Source organism: Harpegnathos saltator, unplaced genomic scaffold (genome assembly GCF_003227715.2).
Source record: "Harpegnathos saltator strain DR-91 unplaced genomic scaffold, Hsal_v8.6 scaffold393, whole genome shotgun sequence".
NCBI classification, from domain to species: Eukaryota; Metazoa; Arthropoda; class Insecta; order Hymenoptera; family Formicidae; genus Harpegnathos; species Harpegnathos saltator.
In genome coordinates, this window is record NW_020230198.1 from 208,605 (window position 1) to 228,671 (window position 20,067).

The 20,067-nt window shown below is 51.7% G+C and overlaps 1 protein-coding gene across 4 annotated transcripts in view; it reads right to left on the bottom strand.

The window, feature by feature from the left end:
• Positions 1-20,067, bottom strand: part of N (neurogenic locus Notch protein) — a 286,947-nt gene that overhangs the window by 145,401 nt on the left and 121,479 nt on the right. For 2 of the 4 annotated variants that reach the window (XM_025300952.1, XM_025300951.1), the window contains exons 1-2: positions 4,877-6,574; positions 3,001-3,134 (exon numbers count right to left, since the gene is read on the bottom strand). In XM_025300952.1, coding sequence (XP_025156737.1) covers positions 3,001-3,134; positions 4,877-4,929 — 187 coding nt within the window. In that variant the 5' untranslated portion in view covers positions 4,930-6,574. Of the gene's footprint in view, positions 1-3,000; positions 3,135-4,876; positions 6,575-20,067 lie in introns of those variants that run through there. The other 2 variants (XM_025300950.1, XM_025300949.1) reach the window with 1 other exon arrangement.

Here is a 20,067-nt window from a genome sequence, read left to right on the forward strand (position 1 = left end):
ATCACGGCGAAATTACGGAGATAGCAGTTGCGGCTTTAAAGACTTCGTTGCGTTCGTTCTGAAAATTATTTTTCTCGGCCGAGGGCAAGCCGTATCGATCTTAGAGACGGATGGATTACACTGCTTGCGGCACCGGCGCGCGCGCGATATCGCCAGTGTAATTATTTCGCCTCGTACAAAAGAGTACTTTTGCGCGCTCACGTCTCATTAATTACGTATTTCTGTATTTTACCCAAGTTGCGATATATCCTTCCGAGGAATATTCGCGGAGCATTCGCGGTGCACGCGAGATCGAACGGCCGCAGCTGCGACAAGCAGGATCGATATGCGACGGGGAACGCGCGAGTCGAGCGCGGCGCGAACGAGCAAAATAAAATGTTTACGACCGTAATATCGGGTCGAGCGAAAGCTCGGAGGTGGAGGAGAGGAAAAAGAGAAAGAAACGGAAAGCGGCGGAGCTCGAGCGCGAGGAGGAGAAGTCGCGCGCGCGATTTCTCTCGCTCGCGGCGCGCAGGATCCGGAATAGTTATGGCCTCGTCTTCACGAGAATCCTTGGAGAGGACTCCTTCCTTCGACAACTCGGGAACGACGAGCTCGTCCGGATTGACTTTCCCGCCGCTAACGATCGCGCCCGGCAACGATGACCGGGACACGCCTTCTTCGAGTTTCGATTCCCGCGACTTATTGGAATGTCACGCGGCAGGAAGCGCGGAGGAAGAAGAGCCTGCGCGAGAGAGAGAGAGAGAGAGGGAGGGGGGAGAGAGTGCGCGTTTTACAGGAGCGTGCCTCGCGGAAGGAGTCGCCCCGAGCGGAGAAGGCGATAATGACGGGCGGCGGGCGAACCGCTCCAACCTCGTTCGCAAAGACGAAATGACGGCTAGCCGTCGAGAAAGAGAGTCGAGTCGAGTCGAGAGAGAGAAACAGAGAGGGGGGGGGGGAGGGGAGGGAGCAGGAGAAGAGAAAAGATCGAAATAAAAGCCTCGGTGCGTGCAGTTATACGCCGGTTTCTCGGCTTATGGCCGCGGCCGAGGGCTACTTAAACGGATGCTTGCTCGGGACAAGTAGAAGGCAACGCGGCACTTTGTACTAATGTAATGTCGTAAAGTACACGGCCGGTGCGCGCGCGGCGATATGCGTGAGCGAAGTTACACAAAATATGCTCGCAACATCCAATTTCTTGCTGCCCCTTCTTCCCTCTTTCCTCCTCTCTCGCCCCGTGCCGCCTTGACCCCCGTTCCTCACCTCGCGCTGCCCCTGCCGGCGGGCGCCGAGAATTTACAGCCGCGCGGCAAACCCAGGACGGTTCTCGATTAAGACCGAGCGAACGTGGTCGCTGGGGGACTTTAATGCGAGTGTCACCGAAATGAAGCGATTCGCCCCTCTTATTGATTCGCGAAAGCGCCCGGACGCGATGGAATTCATCCGCTCGAGCCATTTGCCGACCCGCATAATCCCCGATCGAAAGAAACAAGCATGCAACTTGCGAAAAAAACACACGCAATTAATACGTCCGACGAAGAAGGCACCATCGACCGCGGGAACAAGACCTCCTCGACAGGATTCTCGAAAAATCGCCGAGAAAGCCGCTCCGCTTCGGTTAAAGTCACACGCGTGGAGCGCGCAGCGTCGACGCGCCACGCGAAATAGCACGGGAGGAAGCGCGTAACGATCGGTGACGAAGAGCCACCTGCGACAAGGTACGACTCGAGCGCGTTTCTTCAACGGGAAGGGACCTGCGCGCGCGCGCGCGTTATACCGAGCAAGGTGGACGAACGAGGAGAGGACGAGGAGGCGGAGGAGGTGGAGCGAGTGGAGAGGACGAAGGGGCGAAGGAGCAGACGAGGAAGGTGGGGTCGCCATGGTCGTGGTCCGCCTGGGAAAAAGAGGACCACGCATTGTGATCCGGGCAGCGAGGAGGCCACGCTAGGCTGACCCTAGGCTTTACATTAACCATCCACCGTGTACACACGCACGTAAATGGCCGCCGCTTCGCCACCCCTGGCGGCCGAGTTGTACCTGCTGCACCGCGTAATCATTGCCCTGCGAGAGCGCAGGTCTTTTGTCTTCCTCTCTCGGCCCTCTTTTGTCCACGCTGCTCTCGCCCTTTCTTCCTCTTTCTGTCTTTCTCTCCTTTTCTCTCTGTCTCTTTCTCCTTCTACAGCTCGCTCCTTGAAAGACAAACGTCGCCGGGGCAAGGTTGCGCAACGGGCTCGCGGGAGACTCTTTCTCGCGGCGATAAACAGAGTGGAACGCGCGCGGCGATCCCCGAAAACGACCGCTCCCGAAGCCGGCAATCCCCACGGGGCAATCGTTATCGGCGGTTACCTCGCAATTAAGCCGGCCGGCGACTTTTGTCCGGCCGAGAACTTTTGTCGCGCGAGCGACTTTCTTCGCCGCGAGCGGGCCGAGCGAGGATGAGTCGCGCCCGTGAGAAAAGTCCTCACGACTCGAGTCACGTTCTCATCGCGGGATTTCGGGGCTCCGAATGACGAAGGAGGAGGAGGAGGAGGAGGACGACGACGACGACGACGACGACGACGACGACGAGGACGAAGACGACGACGACGACGACGACGGGAGAGAGGACGGGGGTCATTTGTATCGCGCGCTCCGGAAACGAGAGACGGGCGAGAGGGTAGGAGGGGAGGAGAAATTGGATGTCGGCTGAATTGCGTACCTTGAGACGCGCGTGAAGTTGATAAGCGGAGCGACAATCCTCGAGACCGTCTGGGAGGTGCGTGTGGACTCGGTTATTATTTTCGTTGACCTCGACGACTCGCGCGGGACAATCGCGGCGAACGGACCGTCGCGCGTCGCGAGGTCGAGATAGAGAGAGAACAGCGAGCGAAGCGAGAGGAGAGATGATACGCATCGAGATACGAAAAGTTTCATCTTTCGCGGCTTTGGCTGCCGCCACGCACACCACGCCGTCGCTCGGCGCGATTTTACGGCGCGAATTTCGAGTATACGAGAAAAGTGGGGAAATTTCTTTCGACTCACCCTCAGGACAGATGCACTCGTAGTTGTGTTCGCTGAGCTGATGACACGAGCCTCCGTTCTCACATGGCGACGGGTCGCAGGGGAAGTACTCGTTCTCGCAATTTTGTCCGGTGTATCCGCTCGAGCACATGCATCTGCAACACAGACAAGGACGCCTTCCTCAAATACCCGTCAACTTCCGTATATTATTAATAAATAAGTAAATAGAAAATAAACTTGGTCGTAGCAAGCCGGCACTTTTTCCCCGCGACTTTCTTACCGCGAATACATTTCGTGATGTATCCGTTGTCGGGCGTTGTTCCTTTTCAGGGGTTTCTCTCGCCGAGCAATCTGACTCTCTGTTTAGTAATTTCGAAAAGCGCAAACGCGATACGCGATATCGGTTTTCCGTGCGCACAGCACGCCAAACGTCGCGTAAAACGATCCGACAATGAAAACGTGAGACAATTCGATCGATTTCGCGTCGGCTCGGCGGCAACGCTCGAAACAACGCCGACGCCGGCGGCCGCGCACGTTCGTCCCGACGGAGAATTGGTTAGAAAAAGCTGCCTAACATTTCCCTCCGGGGAAATATTATCCTCGCATCGAAAAGAGTCGGCGCGGCGAAGCCGCAAGAGCGCTTCAATAGTGGCCGCGCCGCCGCGCCGGCATGACATTTTTGCGTCACGTGACATGCATTGTTGCAGTCGCATACGGCCGAGAGGCTGCACTTGCTGCAAATATTGGGTATTAAACTTAATTTTAAAGTAAAGAATTTCGCAAGAGATGACGCAATGAGCACCTAATGGCATCGACCCTGATGCTGAAGCCAACCTTCATACGAAAGCTCCGTCATTAGGCTTTAAGAATCAGTATATTTCAATTGGTCCAAGTGTAAATAACATATTTTTTAGCGCATTCAATATGTCGAGTTTCGTGCCAATGAAACGCAATTTGCGCGAAGCGTTACTTTTTTGTTTCCATTTGAAAAGAATCGGCAGCTGAAAGTCTTCGTTCGCTGTCCGAAGCTTATGGGGATTATGCTCCCATCGATCTCAACTGGTTTAAACGATCTAAAAGTGGAGATTTTCCACTTATCCATCGTTCGTAGATAATGCTCTGTATTTGATGGGATTAGAAGGGTGTGGGTGGTCTATTATGAGCTGCTAAAACCTGGCGAAACCATTACCGGGGACCGTTATCGACAACAACTAGTGCAGCTGAACCGAGAATTGAAAGAAAAACGACCAGAATACGCCAAAAGACAAAGTGATTTTCCAGCATGACAACGCTCGGTCACGTGTCGCTAAACCGGTGAGGGAAACTCTAGAGCTGCTCGGATGGAATGTTCCACCCCAGCCGCCGTATTCACCAGACATTGCTCCTTCTGATTTCCACTTGTTTCGATCCATGCAGAATCACTTTTCCGCCCAGCACTTCAGTTCTTTAGAAGATATAAAGAAATGGCTCGATTCATGGATAACCACGAACGAAAGACGAGTCGAGGAATCCGCCTTTTACTAGAAAGATGGGAAAAAGTTGCAGCTAACGATGAACAATAACATCGAATAATATGTACTTATCACTTTGTTTCGAAATAAACGTTCATTTTCACAAAAAAAAATCCTTCAAAATTAAATTTAATACCCAATACTTGCTGCTTGTCAAGCCAATAATAATTTCGTCGAGAAGGCGCTCGCCACGATTGTGGCGCCGACATTGTTATGTCTCGCAAATTTTTAGAAAACCCGCGCTGCGACGTGGGTTACTACGACGCAGATGTCAACAATGACGTCACCGAGTTAACGTTTCGTCGATAGCAAGGTATAAAGCTCGGAGGGAGGGGGGGGGCCTCCGCGCAGCGCTGCGGAATATTCTCCCTTTCGCTCGAACGCACCTTGAGCCCACGGCGAGCAGCAGCAGCAGCAGAAACACACGCGTGAGATTCATTTTCACTGGTGATCGGTGGACGGTCGCAGCAACGGTGGAACGTAATCCTCATATTTCGACGAGGAGCCTATTTCGCGAATGCTCACTCCATCCCCCGAGAAAACGCGAGCGAACCAAACCCACCCGACGCTACCTCGTGCCGCGCGGCCAACAGATCGAACACATCCACGGTAAAGCACCTTGCACACTGATATATCCTCACAAGACGACTCGGACGAGCAAACTCGCGCGCGATCAAAGCGTTCACACAGTTCACTGAGAGCCAACCAACACTGTCTTCAGGTCGCACGTCGCCTTACGTCACTCACGTCGCAAATCCAACGACAGAGACAGCGACAAACGGTCAAAAATGAGCGAACCACCACAGCGAACGATCGCGACGACGCAGAATCACGAAATCGTGGTCGCAGCAACAGTCACAAACTCTCTCTCTTTCTCTCTCTCTCTCTCTCTCTCTCTCTCTCTCTCTCTCTCTCTCTCTCTCTCTCTCTCTCACTGTAATATTCACTGCAAGTCGTGTTTGTCCGGACGAATCGGTCGCGCGTCGCGCGACCGCTCGGGCGTCAAAACACGAAAGAGGCGAAGAAAAGATAAACAACTCGACTCGGCACTCACGCGACGTCCTGCTGCGTCCTCGCAATCTGTACGCTCTGTCCTGCGACGTACACACGTCGTCCTGACGTCGCGATATCACCGGCGATATCACCGCGGCGATGCCGGGGCGCGGCGGCTTTCCCTTCGTTCGCGGCAAGACGCGAGCAGGTCGTCGAGCGTTCTCCTTCTCATCGTTCCTGCTATCTCATCTCGTTCTTACATCCGGTGTGTCCAAATCTGCCGGCGGCGCAGAGCTTGTCTCCGAAAGGACCGCTTGCTGTCCCTCTCTCTCTCTCTCTCTCTCTCTCTTCTTCCGAAGCCGGAGATGCCGAAAGGCCGGAGACTCCCCGCGATTTCGGAGCGACCGCTTCCCAATATGGCGTCGCGGCGGCGGCGTGTCCGGCAGGCGAGCGATGCTTTTCCGGCTCGGCTGCGTTGTATTCGTCGCAAAACACGACGCCTCTTTAACTTCTCGCAGCGTGTATCCCGTCGTACGCGAGCGTACGCGACGACGACGTCTTCTCACGAGACGCTGTGTACGTGTCCAGGAAGACGATAATCGCGCGGATTCACGCGCGTCTGTGCGGAGAGCACTTTTGCCGGAGAGCGGCCTGAAACTGGCGCGTATCCGAACTCGAACTCGAACTCGTCGCGTCGCGCTCGGGAATGTGAGCTCTCACTTTAAGCCGCTGCGCGCTCTTTATTACTCTCTGTACAGTCACACTGAAAACCCCAGCAGAACCGTCTGCTTCCTCCGCGCTGGCAGTTAAATATCCTCGGTCAAAGTTCCCCGCGGGGTCACCTCTCGAATGCCTCGGCGAAGCGCACGAAGCTGCGGCAACGACGCCTCGTAGGCGAGCAGAACGCGAAACACGACGCGGTAAGAGATCCAGGTCGATCTCAGCGACCGTCCACCGGCTCTCTCGCACTTATGATCGTCGACTGAACGCGACCACCTGTTTTCGCGTGGTCTCTCGCGCGCGCGCGCGCGCGCGCACTGAACGAAGGGACTGACGGGACGCGCGCACGAAGCGTGCGTCTCTCTCGGACGGCTGGCGGCTGACTAATCTTATCTGCGGTGGCGCGCCGTCCAGAGGGCGCCACCGTCGCGCCAGTCGCAGGGCTGACCCCACCGTCTCGGTCCCTCGCGCCCCTTGCTGCACCTCGCGCGGGTCGCGTTCGCCGCTCGCTCGTTCCACTACCGTCGCGTTGTCTTCGTCGTCGTCGTCGTCGTCGTAGTCGTAGTCGTGGTCGTGGTCGTGGTCGTGGTCGTCGTCGTCGTCCTGCGCGCTTTCTCTTTCTCTTCGCCGACGCTTCGTCTGGCAGCGGCCTCTCCTCTCTTGCTCTCTCTCGCGCGCGCGCGCGCGCGCGCTTATTCCTCAGCTCGGTGCTCGATCGCGCCGCAGAAACGTGTTGCTGCGCCCCGGCGGGAACGACGCCCGTGGCAGAAGAAAGGAAGGAAAGCGGGATCGCGGTCAACGTGATCGCGCGCGCTCGCGGAGTCTCGCTGCTCCGGAAAGATATTTCCGCGATAATACAGCGATATTTGCCGTGCTCGTGTAATATTCGTTGTTAAACATCCGGGCGTTCCGCCTGGCCGGGGCGAGTCTCGGAAGGTGCCGGGTATGCGCTGTCGATCTCGCCGGCGACGCGACGCCGGGACCACCGGGGTCCTTGCCAAATATGCAGCAGGCCCCGGTCACGTCCGTCGGATTTACATGTTCGCATCGTCGTCCTGAACCCGAGTCGTAAACGAAACCCGAGCGAACGTGTTCACGAAATAAGGCGAATAAGGCGTGTTGATTCGGATATTTAGGCACCGTTGTTCCATTCAGGGACGGTTTACGGGCTTTTCTACGAATTGCTATATTTTCGAAGAGACCCATATTCCGGATATTTGTCGGGCGCAATGAAAGCTTTCGGACATTCCTGCTCGACCGTCCGTCCGTGGAAGACGAAATGTGCGAACGCTCACGATATACGGTCGGGCTTTGAAGTTTCGCTTGATTTTACATTTATATTAACACGCTGACTTTTCCACGAAGGTTACTGGCGCTGTAATTCGCCAGGTGTCTCACTAGTTTGCATATCGGTAATTCATTCGTGTAAACCAGTTGCCTACGCAAAACTACCTGTACGACCAATGAAAAGTCGACGAACAGCTGCGTGATGCATTTGCAGTCTGATGCGTATTCGATAACGTCAACTTTTTAATTAAAATAATCAAAGCAGCGTGATAGTAAACGTGATATATCCTGCGCGCTAGAGGCAAAAGAAACACAAGATATCAGCTTCGCGACAGAAATAATGGTACAAGGGACATCCTCGTATTTTCAGCCTGATACTCGGCTGATGAAATATTCACCGTTTAATCACAGTTGCGGATTACACGAGCGGCAGCAGCGGATATTAGGTTACACGAGCGGGGATGGTCGACTTTGTAGTTTAATTTTCGCGTGTTTACTCACGTTGGGCGCGGCACCCCGAACGGGAAGACCTGCGGGCGGCACGGCGCCCCGGGGCGCGTTTCAAAATGCGAAGGGGGATGATCTGCGTTTTTCAGTCCCCCGCATGATGATACTTGGCCGGCCGAGGGCCCTCTTCTCTCTCTCTCTCTCTCTCTCTCTCTCTCTCTCTCTCCTTTCTTTCTCCCTGGCCGAGGAGAGCCCGGAGCCGGGCACTCGTAGCACCCGCCGAGTCTCCCTCGCCTAATCCATTATTCCGCGCGACCGACCGCGAATGATTTCCGATACATTCGATTTTCGAGAGGCCGCTCGATCGCACGTAGATTATCGTTCTCGCGCGGTCACGGCGACGACGACGACGATGACGATGACGGCGACGAGCCGCGCTCAATGGCCCGGCGAGAATGTTAGATTCGTTCCACTTGCGTTATGGAAAACACGATCGCTCGCAAGAACGCACAATGCAGGCACGGGCGCTGCGCTGCGTACACGACCGGGATACGCCTTGCCTCGGCGTAATGCGCTCCGCGATGGAAAGTGGAATTCCGCATTTTTACCGCAAGCGGTGCGCGCCCGACTTTGATCGCCGCGATGTCTGTGCGCCGATCGAGAGAGACGTGTCCGCGGCAAAAACGCCGAGCCGAGAGAGACTTCTCTGCCGGTTTTTCTGTTTTCAACGCAACACGCGATTTCCGCCGGTGACTCTAAATGGAGCGTGCGAGCGAATGCGCGCGCGCGCGCGCGCATGTCTCACATCCGGCTTTCGTTTTCGACTTCACAGTTTGACGAAGTTGTCCGCAACTTACTGCGCGCGCGCGCGCGCACACGACGTGTTTTTACCAGGTATGTAAATATGAAACCGGAATTTTTGTACAGAAAATACACGTTTATTGTATGAAAATGATGAAAAATATTTTATTCCAAGTATTGCCCATCGCTAGCTACATATTTTTCCCACCTGTCTGACAATTTGTGGATGCCACGCCAAAAAAACTGTTGCTCTTTAGAGGCAAACCAGTCATCGAGCCATTTTCGTACATTTTCGTAAGAAGCGAAGCGCTGCTCAGCAAGTGCGTGTCCCATCGATGTAAATAAATAGTAATCGGACGGAGCCAAGTCTAGTGAGTAAGCCGCATGCGAAAGTATTTCCCAACTAAACGCCTCAATCGTTTCCTTCACCAGTTTTGCTGTGTGTGATGGTGCATTATCATGAAGCAAAATCACTTTGTGTTGCCTTTTTTGATATTCTGGTCGTTTTTCCCGCAAAGCTTGATTCAAATCGATCATTTGTTGTCGGTAGCGTTCAGTATTAACGGTTTCGCCAGGTTTTAGCAGCTCATAATAGATCACACCCTTCTGATCCCACCAAACACAGAGCATTGTCTTCCGTCCATAGCGATTTGGCCTTGCAGTCGATGTCGATGGTTCGCCTGGAGTTATCCATGATCTTTTACGCTTAGGCTTCTCTCAAAATATATCCACTTTTCATCGCCAGTCACACAATTCGATGGAGAAATGACTTTCTTTTGTACCTGGCGAGCAGCATTTCGCAAGTGGTTTTTCGGTTTTCCTACTTTCCTACTTTCATTCAGTTCATGTGGAACCCATTTTCCCATCTTCTGGATCTTTCCCATGGCTTTCAAACGTATGGAGACGGCTTCTCGTGTCACATCAAATTGATCCGCGAGTTGTTGTTGCGTTTGAGCGTCATCCTCATCCAACAATGCTTGCAATTCGCTGTCTTCAAACTTTTTCGATGGTCTTCCACGTTCTTCGTTTCTCACGTCAAAATCGCCACGTTTGAATTTTTTAAACCACTCAAAGCACTGTGATTTACCAAGAGCATGCTCACCGTAAGCTTCGACAAGCATTCGATGCGATTCTGCAGCAGTTTCCTTCAAATGGTAATAGAAAATCAATGCTGTCCGCAAATCGTAGCTCCCAGGCACAAAATTCGACATGTTCAACGCTATTACAAACTACGCTGTTGTATGAAACTTGTATTGTTGTGAGTTGAAAATCTTTGTCAGATGTCAACAAATGGAAATGACGCCAATGACGCGGTTTAACGGTAACTACATTGACAGCTAGGGCCATCTATGGGTAAATTCCGGTTTCATATTTACAGACCTGGTATGTCGTTAAACATGTCGCGCACGGCGAACGGCGCGGACGCGAGAGTGAAACGCGCGAAAAATGCCAATTATTGATACTGAAGACTACACGCTCTGTGCGTCGTTTTGTTCCTTTTTTGTCTGTGATATTTTGAGCAACGTCTCGTTGAGCGAGACATCTGTGTCTTAAAGCACACACGTGGGGGTCACATCTGGTTCCCGAGATTGACGCGCGACGCGCGAGAGAAGGCGCAATTGACGGCGCGGCGCACGCGGTGCGCCAACGCGCGCGCTCACGTTCTAGCCGGAGGCGTGACCCTTGGAGGGTTAAAAGGTTTCGCATAATCACGGTACAACGAGCCGAGACGAGAGTGCGCGAGCGCTTGGCGGTTACGAATCACGGCGGATTTTTGCCCCACAATTAATTATCGTCCAGCCGGCTTAATTAATTAGTCATCCGATAAGCCGCGCAGAGAGATTCCTGCGCCAATTAAGACCTCAGCGTCTAAGATCGGGCCTAGGCTCGACGCGCAGCGCGTTTGTATGTCGACGCGATCACCGCACGGCACTCACCCTCCGGGCTCACGATCGTGCAAGCTTAATAGAGGTAATCGACGCCAGCGGCCGAACGTATCTTGCGCGATAAAGTCTAATCGACAAGTATAAACATCTCACGCGCTGCGGCGGCGGTTCGTCCTAGGGAAAAAATGCGCCGGTCCGGTGCTGCGCGGTCACGAGGCGGCAACTAAATAAATTCACGATAAGTCAAAGAAATAGTGATACGCTCTCGGACGATACAGGAAGATACGAGCGGCACACACACACACACACACACACTCTCTCTCTCTCTCTCTCTCTCTCTGCGTGTCCGTGACGTTTCCACATTTCCTTTTTTTCCAGAACCTTCGAGACTCTCTCGGCGGCCTCGAACAATTCCAGTTATTCGTCTTATCATTGGAGCACCGTAATCGAGAATCGGCTCCGTAATCGAACGGCCGAACGAAGGAAGAACGAAGATGGAGGAAGCCCGACATCCGCGCGGTCATTTCTCAACGGCCGAGCCGAGAAATTTGCAGCGGCGGCAAAAAAGTCGCTTTTTCACAGGGCCCCCTTAATGCGCGCTCCCGAAGCTGCGAACGATGGGTTCGAAAGGAAAGAAAGAACAAGAGAGAGAGAGAGAGAGAGAGAGAGAGAGAGAGAGAGAGAGAGCGCAGAGGAGAGGAGGGGATTAATCGAAAACCCGGCGGTGAGGCTCGCGCGCGGGCCCGCCGGAGGCCGCGATGGTGGTCGGCGACGTTTTGTCATTAGTCTCGGCCGAAAATTGATACGCGATTTAATTGACGTCAAATTGGAGCGCGCACGGCAGATTGGCTCCGCGACGGGAGAGGCGTCGCGCTCGTCGAGATGAGCTCGTCGCCGGCCAGAGGTCGAGGGAACGAGGAGAGACAGAGACGGAGGAGGAGGAGGAGGAGGTGCTGGTGGTGGTGGGTCTCCTTCGACCGGCTCGTTCCTGCCGATCGTCTTTACGACGCCATCAAATTTCGTGATGAAAGCATCCTCGGCTGGAATATTAAGTGCGCCGCGGTTAATAACGTCTCCCGATATGCGCGGATGTCCGATTACGGCGCCGTGCGAAAAATTACGGTAAGAGCTTACGTTGGCGTCGCGGATAACACGAGCAGCGAGCGAGCGGCGGCGCAACGCCAGCACCTGTCTCGTAATTCTCGCCTGCGTCTTTATCGACGGCTCGCGCGTGATTTAAACGGCCGTCGTTTCTTTCGTCCTTTCTTCCTTTGCGTGCCATTTTGAAGAATCACTGCGCTAACTCGGGAAAACCGCCGAGCGCTTCTTTCTCCGCGCAATTTCTCGCTCGCCGCTGAGAGATATTCTTCGCGCCCGAGGATGATTTTCAGGGGCCAAGATTTCCGGTTACAAAATTATCGCTCGAATTATCGGAATTAAGGTAAATGTCCCGGTAACCGAACGTTTAAGCGTAGGTCGTTTTGATACAAATATTTGCATTTGCATCGAAAACTTGAGATTCCCTGAAGTAGAGAAAAATTATTTAAACCAATGTATATATATATATATATATATATATACATATATCTATTATCAATGAAATATTTGCGCAAGTAATGAAGCGCATTAATGTACCAGTGACTAATTAATTTTTATTTTAACACAAAGGTATCAAATTGGATTGGATTTTTTTCCAACTAATCGTCAAATATTGGGGATTTTTTACAATCACAATTATTACTTTCACTCATTATTGTTCAAATAAATAGGAGATACTTTTTTCAAAGTGGTCGGGTACTGGGACGTTTACCTTACCGCATCGACAATTTTCGGGGCACGGCAACGTTAATGCAACGAGCCAGAGTTGATCGAAGTTCCAGGTCCGCGGCTACGCGGAATATATCTCGATGATTTATATAACGCGCTCGCTTTCTCCATTGTATCCCCGGCGAGCGCGAGCAAGACCGGGGCTCTTGACAGCGTTCATAAACACGTGAGTAATTGCATCTCGGTTTCTGAAACGGCCGAACCTGTTATCGCGATTCGCGATAAATCCTCGCCCGCCCCGTTCGTACATTCGTTCGTTACGGTTCGCTTCGTTTCTTTATTCACGGCGACGACGGCGGCGGAATATAACGGGGAAAAGCAGCGCGGTTTCCCATTACAGGCGTTACATAAATGTTCATGAACGCCGATGGAAATCGCGGGAAAATGATTTGCAACTCGGCCGGCTCGCGGACAGGGAGCGGATCCTCGGCGCGCGAGGTTAATCCTTTTTCTCTTTCTCTCTCTCCCACTCTCTCTCTCTCTCTCTCTCTCTCTCTCTCTCTCTTTCTCTCTCTCGCGCGCGCGGCCAGTATTTTTTGCCGCCAACGCGCGAGTTTTTCCGAGCGGCCGTCCGGCTGAACTTAGAATCCCGACGGTCCGGGTCATTATACAATGACGCGCGTTCGCGTTTGTTAACGCGCGAGTCGCCACGGCGCGGCGGCGGGCTTTCACGCGAGTCGGCCGCTCTTTACGGCGCGTTTATCTCCCCTCGCCGTTGCATTTACGCTGCTCGTTCCTGTCGAAAGCTGCGGAGGCCCGCGAGAGAGCCGCGGGCATGTTTAATCTTACACGCGCGCTCATAAAGCGACAGAAAGAGAGAAGGAGGGAGAGAGAGAGAGAGAGAGAGAGAGAGAGAGAGAGAGAGAGAGAGAGAGAGAGAGAGAGACTCGCGCGCGATATTGCCGCCGCGCGTTTCGCCGTTATCGGCGATTAACCCATCGCGCGCGCTTAAAGCACTCGCGGATTGCAAATTGCCGCGCGTAACATCGTAAGAAATGCGGCGCGTAAAGCGAGCTCGACAACAGCGACGACGGGTCGTCAATCGGGCGCGCACCGCGCGGCTCTGTTCTCGCGACCGACCACGAGAATCCTCAATTGACGCCGATTAATCGCGTGCTCGAGCGACAATTAATTCCGCCTCGCGGCGGTCGCATTGTGCGTACACGTCCGCGCGAGTGACGTAAACGGATGCGCCACGCGAAAGCAAGGAGCATAACGCGGGATTAACGCGACTTAATGGAGCGCGCGCACACACACACACACATACACGCCACGGCCGTTTTCCCACAGACATAATTCCCTGAATTGGTCGAACTCGATAATCACTACGTCGCCTGGCCGGGTCGTTTTCGAGAAGCAGGCGCGTTTTCGGGAAATTTCGCCTTTTTTCCGCGAGCTTCTTCCTCGCTTCGGGCGTGGCGGCTCGTTAGCGCGGGTGTAAATTCCGCCGCGTGTTACTTTTACCTCTTACGCAAGCAAGCGTAAGCCCCCGCTACCGCATCCGCGTCGCCGGAGCGCGATTTGCATTCTCCATCGCGGCACACGCGTGCACTTCCGTTTTCACACACTCGGACTCGGACTGGACAAGCCGACACGGATCGCCGATCGAAGCGACCCTTGCGAGAGCCGGCAACGGCACTCGCTTTCGCGAGAGATATAAATTCATGTTCGAACGATAATTATCGCACGTACGGTAATCTCGATCGATCGCGATTGCGCGCCGCGATTTCCTCATCGTCCTCGTCGCCGTCGTCCGTGAACACGCGTGCGTTCTGAAGAACGATGCGAATCGCGAGTGTGTGTCAACGGGGCTTCAAGGTGGTCGAAAGAATGCGCCCTTGGAGGAGCCCGATCGCTCGATACAACTCGGCCGACGACGTTATTACGGTTAATCGCTCCGACACAATACACGCGCGCCTAGCAAGATTGCGTAGATCGATCTGGATTCCTCGCGAGAGACGCGATTTCCGCGGAGGTCGAGCGGAGTAATTAGCTTGCCCGGTGCGCAATCGCGGCGAGGGGGCGCACGGTTCTCGACAGTCAGTGGAAACGGTCTCGACGCGCACCTTCGCCAGGAATTTAACTCTAAGGACTGATTCTCGCTGTTCATTTAGACGCTCGCTGGCAGGCGAGAATGCGACGATTTTACTTCCCGGTCGAGAGTGATCGAGATCCCGACTGGAAATTTTGATGAGGTTCACCGAACATTGATAAGGGTCTTAATAGGGTGAATGAAAGGTGATCCTAAGTAAGTCATTCTTTATAATGTCCTAACGACAAATGAGTAAGGAAGATCTTTATAAGGTTATAATGATAGGTCCACATTAGAAATTTATCCCATGGTTCTGATCAGGTTAACCTCATTTGGACATCAGGTCCCAATAAGGTAATACTATCGGATCCTAGTAAGTCATGCAACGCAGCGTGGATATCAGGACCTTAGTAAGGATTCATAATCAGGTCCTTATTGAGTAACCTTATTGAGTAAGGAAGATCTTTATAAGGTTATAATGATTGGGTCCACATTAGGACCTTAATATACCAACGCAGTATATGATATAATATGGTTCAGTTAATCAGGTCGTTGTCGGGATCTTATTCATTCAGTATCTAATATGATTTGCATTATCAAGTTTTAACAAAACAATTTCTGGGTGTCATTTCCAAAATGATAAAGATGTTTGCATTGAAAAAACACTTCAGATCACTTGGATATATTTGTAAAATGCTATAGAAACTATCCTTTTATTTAGCAGTCAATAAATAGTTGTAAAATTAACGTGACACGCAACTTTTCTCTTTAACACTACTTTGTGTTGCTTGTCGCCTTGTGATACTTTATGATCTTATGATATCCATTTTATGTTTCTTTTCCGAAACATTTTACAAGTATGCTCGAGCGATCTAAAATATTATTTCATGCAAATATCTTTTTATTTGGAAATGACATGAAAGAATTCTCATCGTCCAATATAATAAGGGTTCCATAAGGTTACTCAAGAAGGACCTGATTATGAATCCTTACTAAGGTCCTGATATCCACGCTGCGTTGCATGACTTACTAGGATCCGATAGTATTACCTTATTGGGACCTGATGTCCAAATGAGGTTAACCTGATCAGAACCATGGGATAAATTTCTAGTCGGGATGTGAAAATTACGCGCGTACATGCCGTGGATGTCATTTCAATCTCACGTTTTAGCGTACTTCGTTGTCTCTGCGATTAATTGTGCTATCTCCTAACGCTAGGAAACATTTCTGTGTAGTGACGATGACAATGATAATAAATTTTTTTCTTATTTTACTTTTTTTCCCTATTTATTGTATGAGAATCTTCTTACTTGTTATACGAGGACAGTGCCACAAGTACCTGGCCTGACGTATAGATAGCGGTTGTTGTTTGAAAAGAATGACTATGGTAGAAAGTACCAACCTTATAAAGCTCAAGTTTGAAGTTTGACGACGCTACGTTGTTTAGTATTTGTTTGGCAGCCATCAATAGTGAACGCTCTCAGTGAAACATGGAAAAAATTGGTCATCGTTATGTGATACAATACTTTCATTTGAAAGGCCTCAGTCCAACCATCAATATCAAAGCGGAGATAGATTCTACTCTGGGGGAGTCTGCTCCTTCGTTTGCAACAGTAAAATATTGGGTGGCAGAGTTTAAACGAGGCCGTACGAGAGCTGCCAAGATGAACATCGCAGTGGTCGACCAACTGAGGTGACCACGCCAGAAATGGTGAAGAAAATCCACAAAATGATATTGGATGACCGTCGACCGAAAAACAGCATCGTGAGGATGTTTCAATCGAGTGTTTGGCGAAGTTTCGCAGCAATAAAGCCGAGTTTTTGCGTCGATTCATAACCATGGATGAAACATGGGTCCATCACTTTACACCTGAGACGAAGGAACAGTCAAAACAACGGACCAAGGTGGGGCTTGATGGCTATTTTGAGGAGCTCGACGTTTCCCACTATAAACAGAGACCGAAGCTATTGAACAACGCTGGGAAAAGTGTATTGAGCTAAAAAGAGACTACGTAGAGAAATAAAAATATTTTTCCCTACATTTTTTGTGTTTTCTTTAAGTCTTTTGTAAGTTTTTTTTGTAAGTCAGGTACTTCTGGGACTAGCCTCGTACTATTGTCTCACTATTGTACACCAAAGGAGTCAGACCCGTATATTATTAATAAATAAATAAATAATTCACTTTCGAAGAATTGAAAAATATCTTGACGAAAGAACCGACGGATGCCGTTTGTCGTCACCCGAACGGAGCGAGAATTCAGCGAGAACTCGGAGCGACGAGACGTCGATCCGTGTGATTTCGCGAAACTGTCGGCAAACGACACGGTTGCGCGAAGACTGGAAGACTGGAAACGACCGGTGGCTGACGGATGAGGTTTGCCAGGAATTTCCTTAATTATTCCCGCCGCTCGTCCGGATGACTCGCGTCTTTCGACGTCGCGCGGCATGTCCTTTCTTTTCGACGGCAGAACACGGCCAAGGAGGGCTTCCTTCGCCGCGCGGCCGCTGCAGGATCGCCGTCTCCGCGGGTCATCGACCAGGTCTACGAGATTCATTCGGCATGTTGTCGCGGTGAGTGCGACAACGCGGGACGATGCAGGCGGTTGCTCGTGATGTCTAATCCATTTCGACGTCGTCGGGAACGCAATCGGCGTCGCGGTATGACTCAATCGCTCTTCATTCCGCTCATCACAGCTGCTTCGTGCTTCATATCGGCAGCGAAGTTTAGCGGGTCGCTGATACGTCGAGACGGAAGTAATAAATATAATAGGCGAAGGGAGAGTGAAGCGAGTCTTCCGATATCGACCACATTAATCTGTCAGCTCGAGCGCCGCGAGCGAGATAATATTTCAGACGATAATCCACGGAATGTCAACGAAGCGCGGTGTGCCTTGAGTTAACAAGCAGCAGGCGATATCATATTTCCCAGGTTACGTCCAAGGTTGTATCTATCTCGCCGCCACTTGACGGAGGCGAAGCTCCGCGGAATCCGCGACGGCTTTATTTCGCGCGTCGCGAAATTTCACGGTTCTCCAGAACCGTTCTCCAACACCGTGCGCGATAACGTGACTCCGTCAACGTTACTCTGCATTCCTTCGGATGCAAAATAACGAAGCAAAGAACGAGCGTAAAATCGCTATTAAAATACTCCAATGTTTCCTGAGCGCGCAGCTCACTTGGGAAAGATTCCCAATTTCCGACGAGTTCTTTTTCATTTTACACCGCGCGTTGCCTCGTAAATGACAGCATCCTTTCAGGATCCTTCCGGATCCCCGGGATACTGGAATCCCCCCGCACGGCCGCGAACAGAGTCCGATGATTTTCGGAAAAGACCTCGAAATGCGAGCCTGTGAACCTGTTTCGACGTCGAAGCTCCGACTACAAATTAGACTCGCGCCGCGCGCTCTCGCTTCGCCTCGGCGAGACCGGCGCTGGACGAGCTCTGGTGCGCGTATCGCCAGCGGATCGCGCTATAATTCTGGATCGCGGCGTTTACGACGCGCAGCGAAATCTCCATCTCCGCGAGACGGGAATAGTAATATCCTTACGAGAGACTCGCATCGGCCTCCCACCTCGAAGCTCGCCCGCTCGCTCACCGCGTAGACAAAGCTCGGCCGCTTAATGGGCACCGCTCGCGCGCGCGAGCGCGTCTAACGACCCAGCCGCGGCGGCGTGTTATTGCAACGAAATCCGAAAATGCCGGTCGTCGTCATGCCGGGCACGTAGTTATCGGCCGCTATCAGAGAAACGGGTTCTCCGAGTCGCTCTTGGAATCCTTGCTCTTCCCTCCCGGCCGCGTCGCGGAGCGGAAGAAACGACTCCTGCTTCGCGACCGTTGGACGACTCAGGACGCGACCTCTCGTCTAGAGAGGTCCCCCCTCGCTCGCTCGCGCGGAGGACAGCCGCAGGAGCGAACGAAGCCGCACAGATCGCTGCTCCGGCGGAGTGCCGCGATGCGACACGTAAAACGCGCGACATTTCAGGATCACGTGCCGCCGCGCCGCGCCGCACCGGCACGTAGCTACAAGGTGGACGAGGTTGTGAGAACAAAGCACTATCCTTGCTTCCTTCGAGGATTACGGGCCGAGCGAGGTGGAACGACTAACGGCGAGCGTGATCGCTCGTGGACTTGCAAGCGCGACTTGCGCTCCGGGATTTTCAACGTCGAGATTCGCTCGCGAGTGATTTTCCGTGAAGACCCGACTAGAAATTTATCCCATGGTCCTGATCAGGTTAACCTCATGTTGAACATCAGGTCCCAATAAGGTAATACTATCGGGTCCTAGTAAGTTATGTAACGCAGCGTGGATATGAGGATCTTAGTAAGGTTCATCATAGTCAGGTCCTTATTGAGTTACCTTATGGAATCCTTATTACGTTTCTTTTTTCAAATTATGGCTCCTGATTACTCGCCACGGCTATATTGGATGATGGCTGATTGGAAATAAGAAATGACACGCTGAAAATTCTTTCACGTCATTTCCAAATAAATAGATATTTGCATGAAATAATATTTTAGATCGCTCGAGCATACTTGTAAAATGTAAATTTCGTCACGACCAATAAATTGTCGGACAACATAAACACGCACTAGGATACGCAACATGCACACACAGAGTAGACGACTGAACTGCTTCTCGAGCGTCTTTTGTCTTGTAGACCCATATACGGACAAATGCCAGACAAATGAGAGCTGCAGTGCGCGCGCCGCTACAGGCAACTCGTCGTTGCGCGTCACACGATAAAAATTGAACCGTCTCTAATTATATGTGGCGCATTATAAAAATATTTCTTTATACCACGCCTACAGTACTATTAAAGTTTTACACACACCCACACATGCGCGCGTGCACATACACACATATATTCATATTATATACATATAAAATGAATGACAAATGGTTTTTGTTCAAACTTGATGATGCAAATCATATTAGGTACAATGAATAAAATCCCGGCAAGGACCTGATCAACTGATACTGATCAACTGATGAACTATATTATATCATACACTAGGTTGGTACATTAAAGTCCTAATGTGGACCCAATATATTATAACCTTATAAAGGTTTTTCTTACTTATTTGTCGTTAGGACATTATAAGGACTGACTTACTTAGGATTACCTTTCATTCACCCTGTTAGGTCCTTATCAATGTTAGGTGAACCTGATCAAAATTTCTAGTCGGGGATAAGCAGCAATTTCGAACGCGCTGTACGGACGAGCGGCGAGACGCGATGAAATATTTCCGACAACTCGCGAGAAAAGGCCGCCAGGTGCGAGCATCAGCTAGAGCAGCCCGGAGGAATTTGACCCGCCGGGGTCAATCCACAGCCCCAAAATTGCTGCGGAGGCTGCGCCTGATCAAGATCCGCGCCGTTAATCCAGCCAGGGGTTAAGGAACACCACCGGTCTTCGTTTTGCCTCGCCTCCGCTCAATTAAATTCTACTTCAGCGAGATTATTTCATAAATCACATCCCGTCCCATCGCGCGAACACACGCGCAGGCGTCTCCCCCACCCGACGCCGTCCCACCCACTCTTGTTCGCGCCACGGTTACTTGAAGAAGCGCGCAAAGAGCCGA